General features: G+C 45.8%; 1 protein-coding gene across 1 annotated transcript; it reads left to right on the forward strand.

The window, feature by feature from the left end:
* Positions 1-11,078: 11,078 nt before the first annotated feature.
* Positions 11,079-18,725, forward strand: TMEM74 (transmembrane protein 74). Its single transcript, XM_083516984.1, has 4 exons — positions 11,079-11,238; positions 12,249-14,952; positions 15,282-17,774; positions 18,181-18,725. The coding sequence occupies exon 2, from the start codon at positions 12,418-12,420 to the stop codon at positions 13,387-13,389; it is 972 nt and encodes a 323-aa protein (XP_083373110.1). The 5' UTR covers positions 11,079-11,238; positions 12,249-12,417; the 3' UTR covers positions 13,390-14,952; positions 15,282-17,774; positions 18,181-18,725.
* Positions 18,726-19,196: the final 471 nt, after the last annotated feature.

The raw sequence follows: 19,196 nt of genomic DNA on the forward strand, positions 1-19,196 counted from the left end.
CAAATGACATGCATAATTAATAATGCACAAGAATAGTTGTAATGTTTTATTGCTTCCGTTGGGCACTGGTAATATGTGAGAGGCTGACTCTGAAAAGAAATATTGCTCATTACATCAGATCTTTTCAGCATTAGCACTGAACAAGCCAGCATAAAAATGAGGGAACTCATCATATAGATTCTGGTGGTCTCAAGCAGCTTCTTCTGTGGAAGCTAAACAGCCCTTGCAAGAGAGCCCACCTATAAACTAGATAAGATTTTCTACCTTCCGAAGAAGAAAAGTATCTCCTACTCTATGCATATTTACTCAGAGGTCTGTACATCCCATTGTGTGCAAAAATAGGTTAGGGTTACTTTTAACAACGTGCTAAGCCTAGGGCAAGAGTTGGCAAGATGGTACCCACAGACCCAAATGCACTCACACAGAATTCCCCTGGTGTCCACAAGGTCGTCCCCCCCCCCATGAAATTGGGCTCACAATAAGCATTCTCTTGTAGCCAGTAAGTTGTGGTATGTGTGTGGTATCCATGACAGTTCCTCTGGTTGGCAAATGTGCCAATGGATCCAAAAAGGTTGGCAGGCAATCCCAATACCGGACTCTCCCAGACCTGCACTTCCAGAGTGGTTTAACTATCAATCCCTCTTCACAGGAAACTACAAATTGTAGCTCTGAGTGGGAACAGGGGTCTCCTAAATACTCTCAGCACACTTAACAAACTACAATTCCCAAAGTTCTTTAGGGGAAAGCTATGACTGTTTAAAGTAGTCTCATAGTGCTTTAGATGTATGGTGTGACATGACCTTAGTGAGTCATAGGTAAAACGGTAAAGGACCCCTGGACAGTTAAGTCCAGTCAAAGGCGACTATAGGGTTGTGGCGCTCATCTCGCTGTTTGTCCACAGACAGCTTTCCGGATCATGTGACCAGCATGACTAAACCTCTTCTGGCACAACAGGACACCGTGACAGAAGCCAGAGCGCATGGAAACACCGTTTACCTTCCTGCCACAGCAGTACCTATTTATCTAGTTGCACTGGTGTGCTTTCAAACTGCTAGGTTGGCAGAAGCTGGGACAGAGCAACAGGAGCTCACCCTGTCGCAGGGATCTGAACCACCGACCTACCGATCAGCAAGCCCAAGAGGATCAGTGGTTTAGACCAGCAAGGGAATACTTGCCATCCATCATAAGCTGAGTGAGTCCCAGCAGCTACACCCTATTCCCTTGCTTCAAAAGTCCTCAGTGAGAGCCATTGTCTAGTAGGAAGTGGTCAAAGTTAGAAAATTAGACAAAGGAGTCACACTGAGTTCAATGGGGCATGGTCTCTGTGACGTTAACATATGAGAGTGCTGGAGGTGACATAGATAAACAGGTTACCCAATCAGAACCCAGGGGGGTGGAATCAGAAAGACTATAAAACCATCTCTTGGAGGGGCAAAGGGAGGAGTTTGTTGGGAGTTGGGTGGTTGAGTGAAGTGGGAGTGAATTGGGCTAGAGTGTGGGTAGGTTGAGTTAGTGCAGCGAAATAAGCTGAGTCAGGAACAGTTAGGAGCTAGGAAGACAAGTAAATTTCTGAGAGGTGATTTAGTGAGTGAGAGCAGGTAGTGGAAATTATAGGTCTGGAAAGGCATCCCATGATTGTAATTGACTGAGACCATTTATGAAACCACACGCTTCTTAAACTGCAATAAATAAACAGAAGTTTATGTTCCAACTTAACCCTGACTGGACTCAGTATTTTACCAGGTAGGGCCTGGGTGGTGGCAGTGAGAAATAAAGTGGTGGCACAGGGATCAATAGACGGTGAAACATCCGGGGACCCTGTGTGATCGCCACAGTCTCAGATAAGCATGGACAGTTTTGCATCTCTAGGCATAAGCACTATAGTACTTCAGCTTTACAGGGGAAATCTTGTGATGGGAAAATTAGCCCCTGTGTTATATGCTAAAACAAAGCATTAACTGTGCACTGTCCCCAGCCCCCCAGCCTTCTCATCGCCCCTTGCCCTAGGAGAAAGCTTGCTGCAGACCCGTGTCCTGGTCAGTGAATTGCAGAGGACTCTGCTACCAAATTAGTTAAACCCCCAATGTATGTGCAGCCCCTGTAATCAAGGTTCAAGAGACAAAACAACCCTTATGTCAGATCATCCCACTATAGTGACTGAAGGGTTGGTTCATCCTTAAGGCAGATGTCAAGAAAAAATGATATCCTAGGACCAGCTGCAAGAGGTTGCCCATGGAAGGCCGAAGTCATAGAGACTTGGGCCGGAGTGGGGGAGCTTCTAAGTGTCTGTTAAATATGGCTTATGGAATTGAATGTGTTAAACAAAACAATAAATCTCCAAGTGATATACATTAGAGGTTTTTTGCAGTGCAACCTTGCCATAGATCCAGCTAATGCATAACTAAATTTAGACTCAGCAGTAGTTATGATTCTACTTATGAAGCTACAGTACTTAGCTAATGATTTTTCTAAGACTGGAGAGCCATGAAGCAAGTGCATAATAAGCCGCATAAGAGCTCTTTGTCTTGGGTCACCTCTGACATGCTTCCGACAGTGAATAAACCCTGATAGATGTACAGACATTATATCAGACAGTACAACATACAGCTGGTCCTTACAACCGTTGCTGAATTTATCCCTCTGGGAACCGGCAACATTTTTTGGCGTATGCCATGCTTTCGTCTCTGGGTTGCTCACCTGACTGTTTTGTCTTCTGGAAGGACGAGGTGCATCCCCAACACTACTTCAGAGAGCCATATTGTTTGCTAGAAGATTTGAAGTGCTTTGCAAAATGTCCACAGGCCCCAGAGGCCTGCAAACCATTCCACACATTGTAGAGAAGTTGTGTGTTGGAATCTGGAGGACAAGGTTGAGTTGAAATGGAAGGAAATGTGAGTAAATGAGACATATACATTAGGAAGATACTTCCAACAAAATGTTTTTGTTGTTTGTGGGAAGAGGAAGAGGAAGAGGAGGAGGAGGAGGAGGAGGAGGAAGAAGAAGAAGAAGAAGAAGAAGAAGAAGAAGAAGAAGAAGAAGAAGAAGAAGAAGAAGAAGAAGAATTTGATATTTGCTTGTTACTCAAAGGTCTCCAAGCAACTTCCGACAAAAATATAGATATATTATACCACCAAAACAACCCCCATCCATAACAGCCACAGAAAGTTTTGGCAGCACAGTAGTCACACCAACTTATTTTATCAAAATCCAGGGAAGAAAGGAAAGTATTTACGTGGCACCAAGATGATGTCAATGAAGGCACCAGGGGGACCTCACTGGAGAGAACATTCTACAGGTGGGAGCCACAACTGAAAAGACCCTCTCCCTTGTCACCACCCTCAGAGCATCCCTCAGAAGAGGGACAAGGAGAAGGGGCTCAGAAGATGAGCCAAGGGTCTGCAGATGTTCATATTGGGAGAGGCATCCTGAGTCATAAGGCACTTCGTAGCTTAGCATACATGGTACTCAGCTATCCAGAAATCAGGATATCCTAGTTCACAACCAAAAGTAAGCCAAGTTTACCTGTTTAATGAAATTCAAATGCAAGGCATTTGCAAATGGCTTTAAGTAAGTAGTAGCTCCAAAAGTAGTGTATGAGGCGAGGACAAGAGGAGGGGGGCAGGAATTGAGCTTAACTCTTGTGACTCTTTCCCACTTCCTCCTTTAGTTCTAAGCACTTTTCATGAGAAAAATGGTGACCATTGTCACTACCTCATGACCAAGGGGCAATGTGTGGGGCAGTGGTGATAAAAGAAGACCTCAAGGGTGCCATTGTGGCTACAGGCACCAAACTGGTGACATTTGGAATATTGAATTCAGGTTTGAAAGACTTTTCGTCTTTCCATCATTTGCATGGGGGTTATAAAGACGTGCTTGGACGTGTTTGGACAATGCCTGGTGAGATTCGTAGGTAAGAGAGAGGAGTGTAGTCTTTTGGTGGTTAATGTAGTTCATTTGTTTGGCCACAGTTCAGTGGAAAGGATGACAAATACAGACACTTGAACCCAGCCATCTGCTGAGTCCAGTGTTGATGCTTTTCAAAGCTCAACACACACTCTCTCTCTCAACACTCAAAGTATGACACTCCTCAAAATCTCAGTAGCAATTAGATCCTGGAATCCTGCCAGCTTCTGAATTGGTGTGAAATTTAATTGCAGCCTAATATGATGTACAGCTTAACCCCATCATTCCACATTGCATAGTGTGTTGACTGCATTGGTTCCCCATCCTCATGCTGCAGGTGAGTGTGATTGCAAAACCACAAGGGCCATGCTGCTGGTTTGACTCAGTATTGGCAGGAGTCTGCCCTCATGCCGGAATATGGAAATAAAAACACATAACTGCTGCAACCATTCTTTATTGCTGACGTGCTATGTCCTTTCCTACCCACCAAGCTTAATGATCAAAATGCTTTAATGAAGTTGTGGTGTTCAACAAGAAAGTAGGAAACAATGAAGCATAACAGGGGTGTTTAAGGTTTTTTCGCCTGAGGGTCACATTCAAGCTTGGTCAACTCTCCAGGGCCAGCAGTAGAATGGTCCAAAGTGGTCACATTCTCTCTCTCTCTCTCTCTCTCTCTCTCTCTCTCTCTCTCTCTCACACACACACACACACACACACACACAGTCTCCCATTTCAAATATGGTGGAGTCTTGGGGAGCAGAAAAAAAATGCTTGTGAGTTGGACTGCGCCACCATACTGATGTAAAATAAACTCCAAGTCACCATTTTCTTCCTTGATGGGTCACTAACTGCACAAGTATCAGAAGCTGCCTTGGGTCCTGTCAAGGAAAAGGGTGGGGTATAAATACATAAATAGTATTAATATATTAATATAAGGTGCTACACTCAATATGCCAGCAAGTTTGGAAAACTCAGCAGTGGCCAGAGGATTGGAGAAGATCAGTCTACATCCCAAGCCGAAAGAAGGGCAGTGCCAAAGAATGCTCCAACTACCGCAAAATTGCACTCATTTCACACGCTAGCAAGGTTATGCTTAAAGTTCTACAATTCTAATTCTAAGCAGTATGTGGGCTGAGAACTCCCAGAAGTGGGCAGAGGAACAAGAGACCAAATTGCAAACATGCGATGGATTATGGAGAAAGCTAGAGAGTTCCAGAAAAACATCTACTTCTGCTTCATTGACTACGCAAAAGCCTTTGACTGTGTTGACCACAGCAAACTATGGCAAGTTCTTAAAGAAATGGGAGTGCCTGATCACTTCATCTGTCTCCTGAGAAATCTGTGTGGGACAAGACACTACAGTTAGAACTGGATATGGAACAAGTGATTGGTTCAAAATTGGGAAAGGAGTACGACAAGGATGTATATTGTCTCCATGATTATTTAACTTATATGCAGAATTCAGCATGCGAAAGGCTGGACTGGATGAATCCCAAACCGGAATTAAGATTGCTGGAAGAAATATCAACAACCTCAGATATGTAGATGACACAACCTTGATGGCAGAAAGTGAGGAGGAATTAAAGAACCTTTTAATGAGGGTGAAAGAGGAGAGTGCAAAATATGGCCTGAAGCTCAACATCAAAAAAATGAAGATCACGGCCACTGGTCCCATCACCTCCTGGCAAATAGAAGGGGAAGAAATGGAGGCAGTGAGAGATTTTACTTTCTTGGGCTCTGAGATCACTGCAGATGGTGACAGCAGTCACGAAATTAAAAGACGCCTGCTCCTTGGGAGAAAGGCGATGGCAAACCTAGACAGCATCTTAAAAAGCAGAGACATCACCTTGCCGACAAAGGTCCGTATAGCTGAAGCTATGGTTTTCCCAGTAGTGATGTATGGAAGTGACCATGGGGTCATGAAGATTCGGACCCGACTAAACAACTAAACAACAACAATGGTTGTGTAAACCCTACTAACTAGGGACCCAATACCAGCTGGCTCCCACTGACAGTATAACATGTCTCATCTTGTGATGTAAAGCTCTCACTCTTTGTGTACATTTGGGAAGAAAGATACCTTCAGGAGTACCACCAGAAGCTTTGGCCTCCTTCCTCATAGGAACACCAGAACTAGGAGGGAAGGAATTTGAATGAATAAACTAAAAACTGTGTACCAGCTGGTGAGAGCAGTCAACTCCATTCTGTACGACCCTGCTATCTTCTGTAATCAAGGACATAACTTTTGGTTAGTGCCAGATGATTATTTGTAGTCAAGGCCAACTCCACCCAGTACACTGAGGCCCAGGGAAAGGCAGGTGCTGGGATCAGAAATGGTTGTATAATGTATCCCTGCAGTTGCTAGGCAACTTTGCTGTGTTTCCTTTTTCTCTTCTGCCCGTATTTTGCAAAAGAGTAAAGTGTTGTGAATATGCATCGGGAGTTCAAGGGGAGAGAGTACCAGACCTCAGTGAGCAGAAAGCACAAGCCTGACCTTGTCTATCTTGAGGTTACTGAGTGGAAGTAGTTTTCCCTTGAGTGGCTAATGTAAAGCAAGCATTTATTTGCCTCTTGGGAAAATCTTCTGAAACTCACCTCTCCTGAACCAAGAGATGTACACAGAGATTAACAATGATGTGATCAGTACTATGGACAGCTCCACTTGAAATCTAATGTAAAATCCGCATGACAATAAGTGATTCATGAATTAGTGTTCCCTCTCTTCTAAAGCATATCCCCATCCTAGTGTTTATTTCTGTTTAGGAAGAGCACTAGGCCATTTGCCTCATTGTTATGATCTTCAGCATAACTTGGTTTGTATTGTTGTTATTGTGTAGACCCCAATATAATGCTAAGGCAAATGTTCCATCAGTGCAATGATTTTTGCTTGTGCAATGGAATATTCCCCATGTCTCCTCCACCCTGGACCCCTTCAAATTTATCCTATGGCTTTGTCACTATATACCAAAAAACCCCTCACCTTCTAAGCAACTTCACAACAAGATAAAATACAGAACAGGTAACCTCAGTTAAAACGATACAGAGAGAGAGAGAGAGAAACAGCCTACAAAACAAAACATTTCTTAAAGTGTTCATCTAACAATACAAGAAAAAGGAAAAGTCCCACCCCACTAAAAGATGAATGCCACAGAAGATGCTGTAATCATACATCTTTCCTCAAAAATGTAAACACCAAAAGCCTGGGTAAATAAAAATGTGTCCCTCTAAACTAAAGGATGGAGGACAAGACTATCAACTGCTACTTGTCACAGAATCATGGAATTGCAGATTTGGAAGGGACCACAAGGGTCATCTAGTCCAACCCCCTGCAACGCAGGATTTTCAGCTAAACCATCCATGACAGATGGCCATTCAACCTCTGCTTAAAAACCTCCAAGGAAGGAGAGTCATGATGGTTATACACATCCAATATCAGAGGCAGGATACCAGCCTGTTGCCTCCATGCGCTGCTTATGGGCATACGGTTGGCTACTGCAGGAAACTGGAAGATGAAGTAACAGCTGTTGGTCTGATCTAGCATAATTCTCTTTCTGAGTGTGTCCTAATTGTTGAACTTGTGTTCCTGCTTGATGACCAATGGGGAAAAGAAGCCTTTTGCAATGAGGTTATTGGCAGTTCTGGTGCAATATACCACACACTTTCCCCCTCCAGAATATTGACGGGTTTCTTAATGCGTGGCAGATAAAGGGAGGCTGTGCATTAGCTAAGGTGTCCAGAGAAGTGTGGTGTTATTTTCCTCTCTCTTCCTGTTTGATTTGCAAATCAATAGAGCTGTCACTGAAATACACTTTGAACATTCAGCAATCCAACTGTCTTTAGTAAAAAAAAAAGTTGTCCAAATATTTGTCTAATGCTGTATGCACTGACAATCTCCAAGTACAAGCAGTGTGTCATATTTTTCCCATTGTGTACCTGCTAGCTATTATATACCAAGCAACCACTTAGGGAGAGGGGTCCAAAGCTCAGTTGGCAAAGTATATGCTTTACATAGTGGGCTCATTCACCAGCTAACGGGATCAGGTTGCAGTCAGTGGGAAAGCCCTTGCCTTACACTCATCTTCCTCAAACTGGTGCCCTGTAGATGTATTCAGGCTGATGGGAGTTGTAGTCCAAATCATCTGCTTATTAACATTTATATTTTGCCTTCCATGGAATGGAAGAGGGATACATGCTCTTTCCAGGCAGTCTCCCATCCAAGGCACTGACCAGACCTAGACCTGCTTAACTTCAGAGGTGATGGCTTCAGGTTCCTTCAGATCATTCCCCTTGGACTTGAAGTAAACAGGTGCAGTAGGTGTGTCTGCAAGTACTTCCCTCATTCACCAATTCTTGCAGAACAGGAGCAACCAAAGAAAAGAAATTTCCCATGATCCCACATAATTCACTGCGGAAGGTCACCCACATGGACTTCATAGCCTAGACTGATCCTATGTCCAGGGCTGGCTGAAGAAATTTTGTTGCCTTGGGCATATAGAAGCTTATTAGAATGTAAGTTTAATATTGCAACAACACTGGCACTGTGGGACAGCATCCTCCACGATACCTGAGGGACCTGTGTAGACACAGGTCAGGCTGCATCAGACACATAGCTCTGTCTTCCAGGATCTCATCACAACTCACTCAGAACGCTGGTCATTCAGAAAATATTGTAACACAGCAGCAGTGGTAGTGATGAGCAGAGCCATGAAAGAATTGTGGGACGTGTCACAGGTTGCAAGCTAATTGTGTCAAGGGACAACAGTAAATAATATTTTTATGTGCTTCTTGTGATCGTATGGCTTGCCTGCACCAAAAAGTATTACAGATAATGAATGCTCTGCCTGCCTTCTTTGATGCGCAGCAACCATTTCACACATGCAAGCCATCACTCAAACGTGCATGTGCAAACTCAGCAAAATGAAAAGAAGATTAAAATAAAAATAAAAATGGGTGGGGAAGTTTTCCAGCTCTTTAATGAATGTTGCTTCCCTTTTCACGTTGCCTGATTAATCTTTTAGGCAGTTATATTTGTGGTTGCAGAAGCCTCCATGTTGCTATGCAGTGGGGGGGTTTTTTTTCTCACCATCTCCACACCTGACATCTTTGGCAGAACACATTTACGCAGTTATAAAAGAGCACAAAGCCGTCTGTGAACACTTTACTACTGACAGTCTGAAAACAAAGTGAGAATCAGAAAGGCCTTTACTTGGAGCACTGAAGCTCTGAGTGAAAATGTAAGATCAGAGTCACCAGCCTATGAAGATAATGCTTTTGTGGGTGTGGTCTACTTACCACAGGGATGGGGAACATATGGTCAGGATGACACAAAAACAAATTATGAATGGCATGGAGAAAGTAGATAGAGCAATGTTTTTCTCCCTCTCTAATACCGCTAGAACTCATGGTCATCATGTTGGAAGGTTCAGAATGGATGGGGGGGGGGAATACTTCTTCACACAGTTAAACTATGGAACACTCCAACAGGAAGCAGTGATGGGCACAAACTGAGATGTCTTCACAGGAGGATTAGACAAGTTTATGAAGGTCAAGGCTATCAATGGCTACTAGCCACAATGGCTATGTTCTACCTCCACTCCACAGGCACTATGTTTCTGAATTCCAGTTCCTGGGGATTGTGGTGGGCAGAGTTATGCTTGTGTCCAGCTTGCAGGCTTCCCACAGACATCCAGTTGGCCCCTGTGAGAGCAGGATGGTGAACTAGATGGACCATTGACTTGATCCACCCAGAAGGCTCGTTTTCTGTTCTTATGGCCATCAACTTGTTGCTGAGACTCCCAATTTCCATCAGCCCCAGCTAGCATTGTGAATGGCGGTCCAGCAGTATCTGAAGAGCCACAGATTCTCTGTTACTGATCTTGCATCTCATTGCACTAGCTCTTTCTTCTCTCATATCCATCACAAGTCCCCTTCATTGGAAATAATGAACATCCCACTTTTTTATAGATAAAAAAGGAAGTCCCCACATTATTATTTATTAAAAATATATAATGTATAAATCGCTGCGGCTGTTGTTGCATGAAAAATTCTATCTTTCCTGAGAGGACCTCAGGGATATGGTTCCCTCTCCCCATTTTATCCTCCCAACAACCCTGTGAGGTAGGATAGGCAGAGGCGGTGGTTGGCTCCATATGCACCAGACCAGCTTCTCTCTCCTGTTAGAAACTAACAAGAGGTGTGCATTCCAAATGCGCCTGCACGTTGCCTTTTGTGTCTTGATAAAACAGTGATGGCTTTTTCCACCTGCCTTGCCCCACCCTCCAGCCTTCATAAGAGGGCTGTTTCCAGAGAAAGAACAGTGAGGGAAAAGGTGCTGTAGTGCTTTGTGAATCATATAATATGACTTTTCTTGTGGTTTTGCTGTTTCGTTTCCCCCTTTTTTAGTTGCTGCAGTTAACAGTGTTTGGTAGGAGAGGGTTGGTCGTCCTACTGATGATTTGTTATTTATTCTATAATTGTGATGTTCTATTATGTCACTGTTATTTATTGTTTTGAGCCGCTTTGCCACTGGCGTGAGTGCAAAACGACATAGACATACAGTGGTACCTCAGGTTACATACGCTTCAGGTTACATACGCTTCAGGTTACAGACTCCGCTAGCCCAGAAATAGTGCTTCAGGTTAAGAACTTTGCTTCAGGATGAAGAACGGACCTCCGGGACGAATTAAGTACTTAACCCGAGGTACCATTGTATCTGTTACGGGTGCTTTAGTTGAGATTCCTGCATTGCAGCGGGTCGGACTTTATGACCCTTGGGGTCCCTTCCAAGTCTACAGTTCTACGATCCTATGATCATGAATGAATGAGCAATAGTTGAGGTGGAGAGGTAAGGAAACCACAATGAAATACGGAACGGATCTTGCTGAATTGCGCCCATCCCCAGCGACAACTCTGCTTTCTCGCTCCTGCGCGAAACTCCCTTTGCGATCCTAAACCTCTGCGGCCGGCGCTAACTGCGGGCGGGGAGGGCGGCACTCTGCACATGCTCGAAGGACGTCGCTTCATGGCTTCCCACGCGCCGAGAGACCAGCGCTGCCGGCGGCCTCTCACTCTGTCCGCGCCACCACCTCCCCGGGCTGCCCACTCAGGAACTCCGGACCCTGCCGCCCGCCCGCCTCTCCTCCCCCTGCAGGACTACGTCTCCCAGCATGCACCGCGAGCTCCTCCTCCCTCCCTCCCCCCACGAGCCCCTCGGGAGGCGGGCGGAGCAGCGTGCGGGAGGAGCGCGGCCGCCAGGACTTCTTGGCGAGACTTCAGCGGGATGGGCAGCGCCGCGCCGCCGCCGCCGCCGGGTGGGCGCAAACTGAGCGGGGAAAGGTATGTCCGGAGAAGGGGAATGAAGGGGAACCAGCTGCCGGGGCCACCCGAGTCCGCCTCCTGACGACCCTTAGAAACGCGTCCGCCTGGAGTTTGCACGCAAACCCTGGGGAGGAAAAAGCAGGGAAAGGTCTCCTTGGTGCCAGCCTGGGCTGTGACACGGCTTTTGGGGGGCATCCCGCAACCCAGTCTGTTGGCACGGGCGCCCAGAAGGCAGCAGCTCTCCGGGGATGTAATTCATAATAATTATATTTTGCTTCATAGATGGATGGATAGATAGATAAAAGTCCATGCTGGGTGTTTTTTTCCCTCCCTCGCCTCCTTTCTTTAAGGTACAGTAGGTGGTTTGTTCTTTATTTTTTTTCATGCTCCAAGTTTTCTCTCTGCCTTGCATGCAGCGCATCGTTGCTCTCCGTTTCTTTGCATCCTCTGTCTCTGAGGAGCATAATTTCATTGCAAGCGTGGCGGGTGTGTGTGTGTTTTAATCGGAGCTGGAGATCTGCTTCAGAAAGTGCTCCTTTCCCTCCTCCTGGGATTATCAGATTTCCACAAGAGAATAGAGATCCTGGATTTGCCGAGCTACAAGGGATTTGCAGGCTTCTTCCTAATTAGACTCCGCATTTGAATGTGGACTCCCCACCCCAGTTTAGTTCTTTCTTGAGTTTGCACTTTCCTCCGTTTGAAACTTGATGGTCTTTGCCTTTCAGGGGGAAGCTATGGGTATATATTTATGCCTCCCCTTTATTTCCGATGGGTTCTTTCTGTAATTGGATAGCGGTGTCAAAGGTTGATTAGAGTTCCTAATAGATTTGAGTTCGGCAAGCGGATTTCGGCTTTAAGTGCTTGATTAAAACAATCGCATTTGTTGTTTGCCTGCCACGCACACACATGCACACAAATGTACCCACACGCTGGACAAAATCAGAATAATGAGTTTGAGTCTGTATTAGCCTCATAATATATCTTGAATGATGAAGCTGTTTTCTCCCTCTACCCCTTTCTATTTGCAGATTGAAAAGGAATGCTTGTCCAAGGAAATTTGTTTAATTGGGTAGTGGCTGAAACAGTGTCCCAGCTAAAACAGTGGCTGGAAAACAGTAGATCGCTTCAGTTGGGCAACTGCTCTTTCGCGCTTGATGGCGAGGTTGGAATTGTCACTGTTTACTGAAGTGTGGGCTTATGAATGGTAAACCACGGCTAGTTCAAGGGGGCTTCCTGATGGCATGCGTGGAGCTTCTGTACCTCACCAAAGAGGGTGGTCAGTCTGATCAGTGTCAGAATATGGACTGGAGTGTGCCTACTCCCCCTGGTCAGGGACAGCCCGGTGAAAGTGCAGGAAGGACTGCAACCATATCCATGGCTGCTGAGTGCTGCGAGAGGCACTGCAAAGCCATCCAAAGGGCAGATCTTGCTGAAGCCCCTCTTTCCTTCACCACTGGTTCCTCACCGTGCCCAGAATGTACAACCACAGGTGAGATCACCTGCCATCCCAGCTTTCCCAAAGAAGCAAAGGAGGCAACCCAACAGAGAGCTTGCTGCTGCGAATCGGAGACGTCCTTCACTTTCGTGGACGAAAATGTCAACAATCTGGACTACGCAGGACGTCTTGCCCACAAGAGCTGCTGCCAAGGCCAGGATCTCATTCCCCACCCTGACCCTGCTGGAGGGATGCCCCTCGAATGGCCCTACGATCCACCCTCACTGATTTCTGAGGAAAACGATGATGCTGCCTCGGAAGCTGATGGAGGAAAGTCAGTAGACTATGGCTTCGTCAGCGCCATCTTCTTCCTGGTCAGCGGGATATTGCTAGTGATCGTTTCCTACGTGGTCCCCAGGGACGTGACCGTGGATCCCAGCACGGTGGCGGCAAGGGAAATGGAGCGGCTGGAGAATGAGAGCGCCAAGATTGGGGCTCACCTGGATCGTTGTGTGATTGCCGGGCTCTGCCTTTTAACGTTGGGGGGCGTAGTACTGTCCAGTTTGCTCATGATCTCTATGTGGAAAGGCGAGCTCTACAGGAGAAGCAGGTTTGCAGCCTCCAAGGAATCGGCCAAGCTCTACGGCTCCTTTAATTTCCGAGTGAAATCTTCCACAAACGATAACATGGAGTTATCGTTAGTTGAGGAGGATGCTCTTGCCGTAGATAGTTAGGACGTTCTTGGCACTCTGAGGCAGCAAAGGATGAAGAACGTAATTGTCATTACATGAAACCAAATGAAGCTTAAAATAGCAAGTGCCGTCCGTTGAAGAGTATCTTTTCCTAGCCCATTGAAATGGTATGTTTGTGTTCTGTAGACGTCGTAGTCTTGGACGAAAAGACAAAAGAGATAATATTTGAAATAATGTATACATGGGATTCAGAGTGATTGAAAATGGTTCTCTTGGTGTTTATGGAAATTCTTCTATGGCTGATGTCCATTGAAACTGCGTCGCTTAGAGCCACATTCACACCCTACATTTAAAGCTCTGTGATTCCACTTTAAACAGAGTTCCCTGGGAAGAGGGATAATTGATTGTGAAACCACGCTGGGGTTTGTAGCTGTGGGAGGGGAACAGGAGTCTTCTGTCAACTCTCAACACCCTTACCAAACTACAGCTCCCAGAGTTCTTTGGGGGAAGCCATGACTGCTTAAAGTGGCTTACATTTATTGCTTTAAAGGTAGGGTGTGGATGTGGTCCTGGTGTACATGCAATAACAGTAGAATTCACATTGCCATTGGCTGGCAGACCCACCCCCCCAGTGAAGGTCTAGGAGCTGCCCTTTCCATTTTCCACAGCACCATTTGTAAGTGTCACTCCAGGGCTCTGTGAGGAATTAAAATGACATGTCCTTAATCTGCACTGGGGCCTGCCATCTTAATGCCCCACAGTACCCCAAAGCGACATTACAACAGGGCACCTGTAGAAAATAAAAAGGGTGGTGTGGTGCTATAAGCAATGAAAGTTTAAGGGGGGCATGGGTAAGGTGTTGGCAGTGGGCTTTGCTGGGCTGCCAGGATTCCAGGAGATGCCCACTCCCACTATTGAAACTTACATTGGCCTGAGTTCTTGGTGTGCTTTTTTCTTGGTATATTTAATAACAAGAGCGCCAACTTATTTAACGTTATTCAAGGCTGGCTGGTGGCATTGCCCACGCATTGCAGGATCAAGTGGTGGCTTATGTGTGAGACTGTGTCATCGCATACAGAGCCTCCATGTGGCCTCTTCAGTGCAATGGTTTTCAGTGGAGTCAGGCCACACAATCAGCCGAGATGTACACATCAACCAAGATCAGAGATGTCAAGTCTTGTGTGTGTGTGAACCAGGACTTGATGAGCAGGCAGCTGAATGCGTGGACTCACTCCACTGGATAACATCATGTCTATGCCAAGAAGAAGGCTGTGTCTGTGTGATGTCAACATTCACATGTGCACACCATCTCTTCCATGCTATGGGCATCAAACGGTGCATATGTGAATTGTCTGTAAATAGCCAAGAGGTGTCTGCGTACTGAATTCACTGAAAAGCATTACAGTTAAGGTAATGGGAGATGTCACAAAGGTTCTGTATTCGCAAAGGCCCTTTCTCACAGAGAAGGGGCAAACGAGATCTTCAGGTCCAAATAAACATTTGTAGCATTGCAGCCTGAACATGAGAACTGTCATAGCTCCAGCTTAAGCATCTGTTAGGTGTACAGAAGGCTTCTGGCTCAATTTCTGGCATCTCAAGGTAAAAGTAAAGGGACCCCTGACCATTGGATCCAGTTGTGACTGATTCTGGGGTTGCGGCACTCATCTCGCTTTATTGGCCAAGGGAGCCGGCGTACAGCTTCCGGGTCATGTGGCCAGCATGACTAAGCCACTTCTGGCAAACCAGAGCAGCGCACAGAAAGACCGTTTACCTTCCTGCCGGAGTGGTACCTATTTATCTACTTGCACTTTGACGTGCTTTTGAACTGCTAGATTGGCAGGAGCAGGGATCGAGCAATGGGAGCTCACCCCATCGCGGGGATTCGAACTGCCGACCTGATCAGCAAGTCCTAGGCTCTGTGGTTTAACCCACAGTGGTGAGCAAATCTTCCTGCCTGGAACCCTGGAGGGCCACTGCCAGTCAGTGTAGGAAATACTGAGCTAAATGGGACAATGGGCTGACTCAGCGTAAGTCAACTTCTGATCTTCCTATGCATCCTAAGAAGAGTAATGCAGAATCAGCTCAAAAGCCCATCTAGCCCAGCTTCCTGTTTTCGCAGATGCCCAGCAGATGCCCACAGAATGTGAGCACAACAGCATTTTCTTTACTTGAGATTCCCAGCAACTGGTTTTCAGAGGCATTCTGTGCCCATTAATGGAGGCAGAACATAACCATCATGACTACTAGCCACTTACTGCCTTATTTATTGTTTTATTATTTATTGCATTAAAGGTAAAGGGACCCCTGACCATTAGGTCCAGTCGTGGCTGACTCTGGAGTTGTGGCTCTCATGTCACTTTATTGGCCGAGGGAGCCGATGTACAGCTTCCGGGTCATGTGGCCAGCATGACTAAGCCGTTTCTGGCGAACCAGAGCAGTGCACGGAAACGTCATTTACCTTCCCACCGGAGCGGTACCTATTTATCTACTTGCACTTTGACATGCTTTCGAACTGCTAGGTTGGCAGGAGCAGGGACTGAGCAACGGGAGCTCACCCTGTCATGGGGATTCGAACCGCCGACCTTCTGATCGGCAAGTCCTAGGCTCTGTGGTTTAACCCACAGCACCACCCGTGTCCCATTTATTGCATTAGTTGGTTGCTATTTAAAACAAAGGTTCAAAGCAACTTACCTAGAATGTGTCCAAACTCATTTTAAAGCAGTCTGAGTTGGCCACAAGTACATCCTGCTGCAGAGAGTTCCACAGTTTAACTGTGTGCTTCCTTTTGGTCTGCCCTGAATTGTCCAACGTTCAGCTTCAGTGGATGACCCCACGTTATAGGATAATGAGAGAGAGAGGGAAACTTCTATCCACATCCTTCATGTAATGCATCATTTCATACACCTCTGTTGTGCCCTTTCTTACCTCCCCCCCCCACCCCAAGTTAATAAATAAATAAATCAGCAGCAGTTGTTATTCTCTATGCTTGAAAATTTTACCTTTAATAATGCTTTCCACCAGTTTTCTCAGGACAGATGTGAAGTAACAGCCCTGTAATTTTATGGATTTCCCCCAGATCCATTTTAAAAATGGTGTTACTTTGGTTGCATTCCAGGTGCAGAAACTGATCTTAGGGACAAGTCACAGATGTTTGTTAGAAGACCAGCAATTTAACATTTGAGTTCTTTAAGAACTCTCAGGTAGCTATCACCTGGTCCATGTGATTTGCCTGTTTTTAATTTGTTAGGAAGGTGTGGAATTTGGCCTCTTGTTACCACTATTTACCACAGACTGCCTTCCTTATTCAGGCACAAATAACTGCCCTACATTTTCCACAGGGATCTAGTGTGAGTTCCTCACTTGAAGCTGGCACTTGGAGATGACATTTTGGCGTTCCAAATTGCGCTAACTTTCTTGTTGTGTGTTAAAATAATTGCTTGGTGGCATTTTCATCCGGCTAGGTCCACGTTTCTCTACCCATCCCTTCCATGCTTCGTATAAAGTATTTAATACTCTCTGTCACTCTAAAAACCATAAACTGTAACAGCCTACATGAAAGGTTATTAACAGACTGTGGCAGTATGCTAAGGGGCACCAGTAACCAAGCCCCAGGACAGTCATCCGGTATCGGCAATTAAAGACTGGAGCATTCAATTTCAATTTGAGTGGATTTTTTTTACTCTGCTTATCAGGGGTGCAGTGTTTTTTTCTGCTTATACCTGCACATCTATGTGAGATATAAAACTCCTTTAAGCCCCATGAGTCATTTAGTCATTAGATTTATAAACCTTCCTGCCCTTGAAGGCTTGGGGAGGTCAGCAACCTTACAAAAAATATTCTAATGCAGATGCCTTTGATAATTGCCCTGTTTATCATCAGTTGTTGTCCCCATGTATTTGACCAGTCCGAACTTCTGAAAGATGCTGTACTCCGGTCATTTGCAATGTGGAGATTGGAACTGGGGGTTTTTAGAACAAAATTCACATAAGGAACACATGAGGCACTGCAGAATATCAAAGAGTGTCAAGCAGTCGTGCAAGTTGTGTTGCATAAGTGTCCATCGAAACATGCCAGCCGGTGCAAATCTGTTCATTTCAATGGGGGTTATCTAGAAGAATTTGCTGCTAATCAGACCCAAGAGCTATAGCCAGCTAGGCTTTGTACATTTCCTCTGTGATGTTTTCTCTACATTAGATTAATCCTAAACCCTTTGGTAAAAGGAAATTTCCAATATACACCTTCTCATTTAATGTACGGTTGTTGGGGAAGGTCGTGTACAAAGTGCTTGTCTGCCTGCCCCTAAATACATGTGCTGTGTGTATTAAGTATCCATTGCTGGCAAATCAAGAGCCATTGTGACGCTGTGGTCATGGGACCAACCCTACCATTGGGCAGAGTGAGGTTTCTGATGCTCGGTGTCATTAAAGGTAAAGGGACCCCTGACCATTAGGTCCAGTCGTGGCCGACTATGGGATTGCGGCGCTCATGTCGCTTTATTGGCCGAGGGAGCCGGCATACAGCTTCCTGGTCATGTAGCTAGCATGACTAAGCCGCTTCTGATGAACCAGAGCAGCACATGGAAACACCATTTACCTTCCTGCTGGAGCGGTACCTATTTATCTATTTGCACTTTGATGTGCTTTCGAACTGCTAGGTTGGCAGGAGCAGGGACCAAGCAATGGGAGCTCACCCAGTCGCGGGAATTCGAACCCCCGACTTTCTGATTGGCAGTCCCTAGGCTCTGTGGTTTAACCCACAGCGCCACCCGCGTGGTCATGGGACCAACCCTACCGTTGGGCAGAGTGAGGTTTCTGGTGCTCGGTGTTGTGAAAGGGAAGCAAATTAAGAGTCATTTAATTTTTTATTCTATTTTTACTGCCAAGAAGGGAGAGAGGCACTTGTGGGACTTTCCGCCTCGGGTGCCCAAATAATTTTACTGGCTTTGGGTACCAAGAACCTTCAATTTGTGGGCATAGGAACACCATTTGCTGGTCTGCCTCGGGCAGCAAAATATCTTGAGCCAACCCTGAGTGGTTTAAGTATCAGACTGGCACCAGATAGATAGATTTGGATTCATATCCCTGGCCAGCCACAAACCTTATTTTGAGTCATTTTCGGTCAGTCATTATCTCAGCCTAGCCAATCTCAGAGGGCTGGCCATGTACTGAGAGTGTGGTGTTTAGTATGTGTCTGAAAGAAAGCTTGAGAATGGCTGTCACCCCTTCAGCCACTTTCCCCCTGAGGGAATTTGGTGGGGTTGGAGGGGCTCCCCACCCTGATATATTCTTGAGCTCTTTTGAGGAAAATAAAAGCTAGATTGCAGATTGCTTGCATAAGCTTCTTATACCACCACCAGTGTCTGTTTTGTTGTTTGTTTGTTTGTTTGTTTGTTTATTTGTTGCACTTATATCTCACCTTTTTTTATCCAAGGAGCTCAAGGTGGCATGGATAGTTATCCCCACAACAATCCTGAGAGGCAGAGACTGGCCCAAGGTCACCCAGTGAGCTTAATGGCCATGTGGCGATTTGAACCCTGGTCTCCCAGACCCTAGTCCAAGGGTAGACAACCTAAGGCCTGGGGGCCAGATGCGGCCCAGTCAGCTTCTCAGGCTGGCCCACGGATGGTCCAGGAATCAGCTTGTTTTTCATGAGTAGAATGTGTCCTTTTATTTACAGTGGTGCCTCGCAAGACGAAAAGAATCCGTTCTGTGATTCTCTTCGTCTAGCGGTTTTTTTCGTCTTGCGAAGCAAGCCCATTGAAGGGTTAGCGGATTAGCGCTATTAGTGGCTTTTAGCGGCTTATCTGCTGATCGGATCAGCTGATAAGCGGCTTAGCGGCTTAGAAAAGG

Source organism: Podarcis liolepis, assembly GCF_965112155.1.
Source record: "Podarcis liolepis genome assembly, chromosome: 8".
NCBI lineage: Eukaryota > Metazoa > Chordata > Lepidosauria > Squamata > Lacertidae > Podarcis > Podarcis liolepis.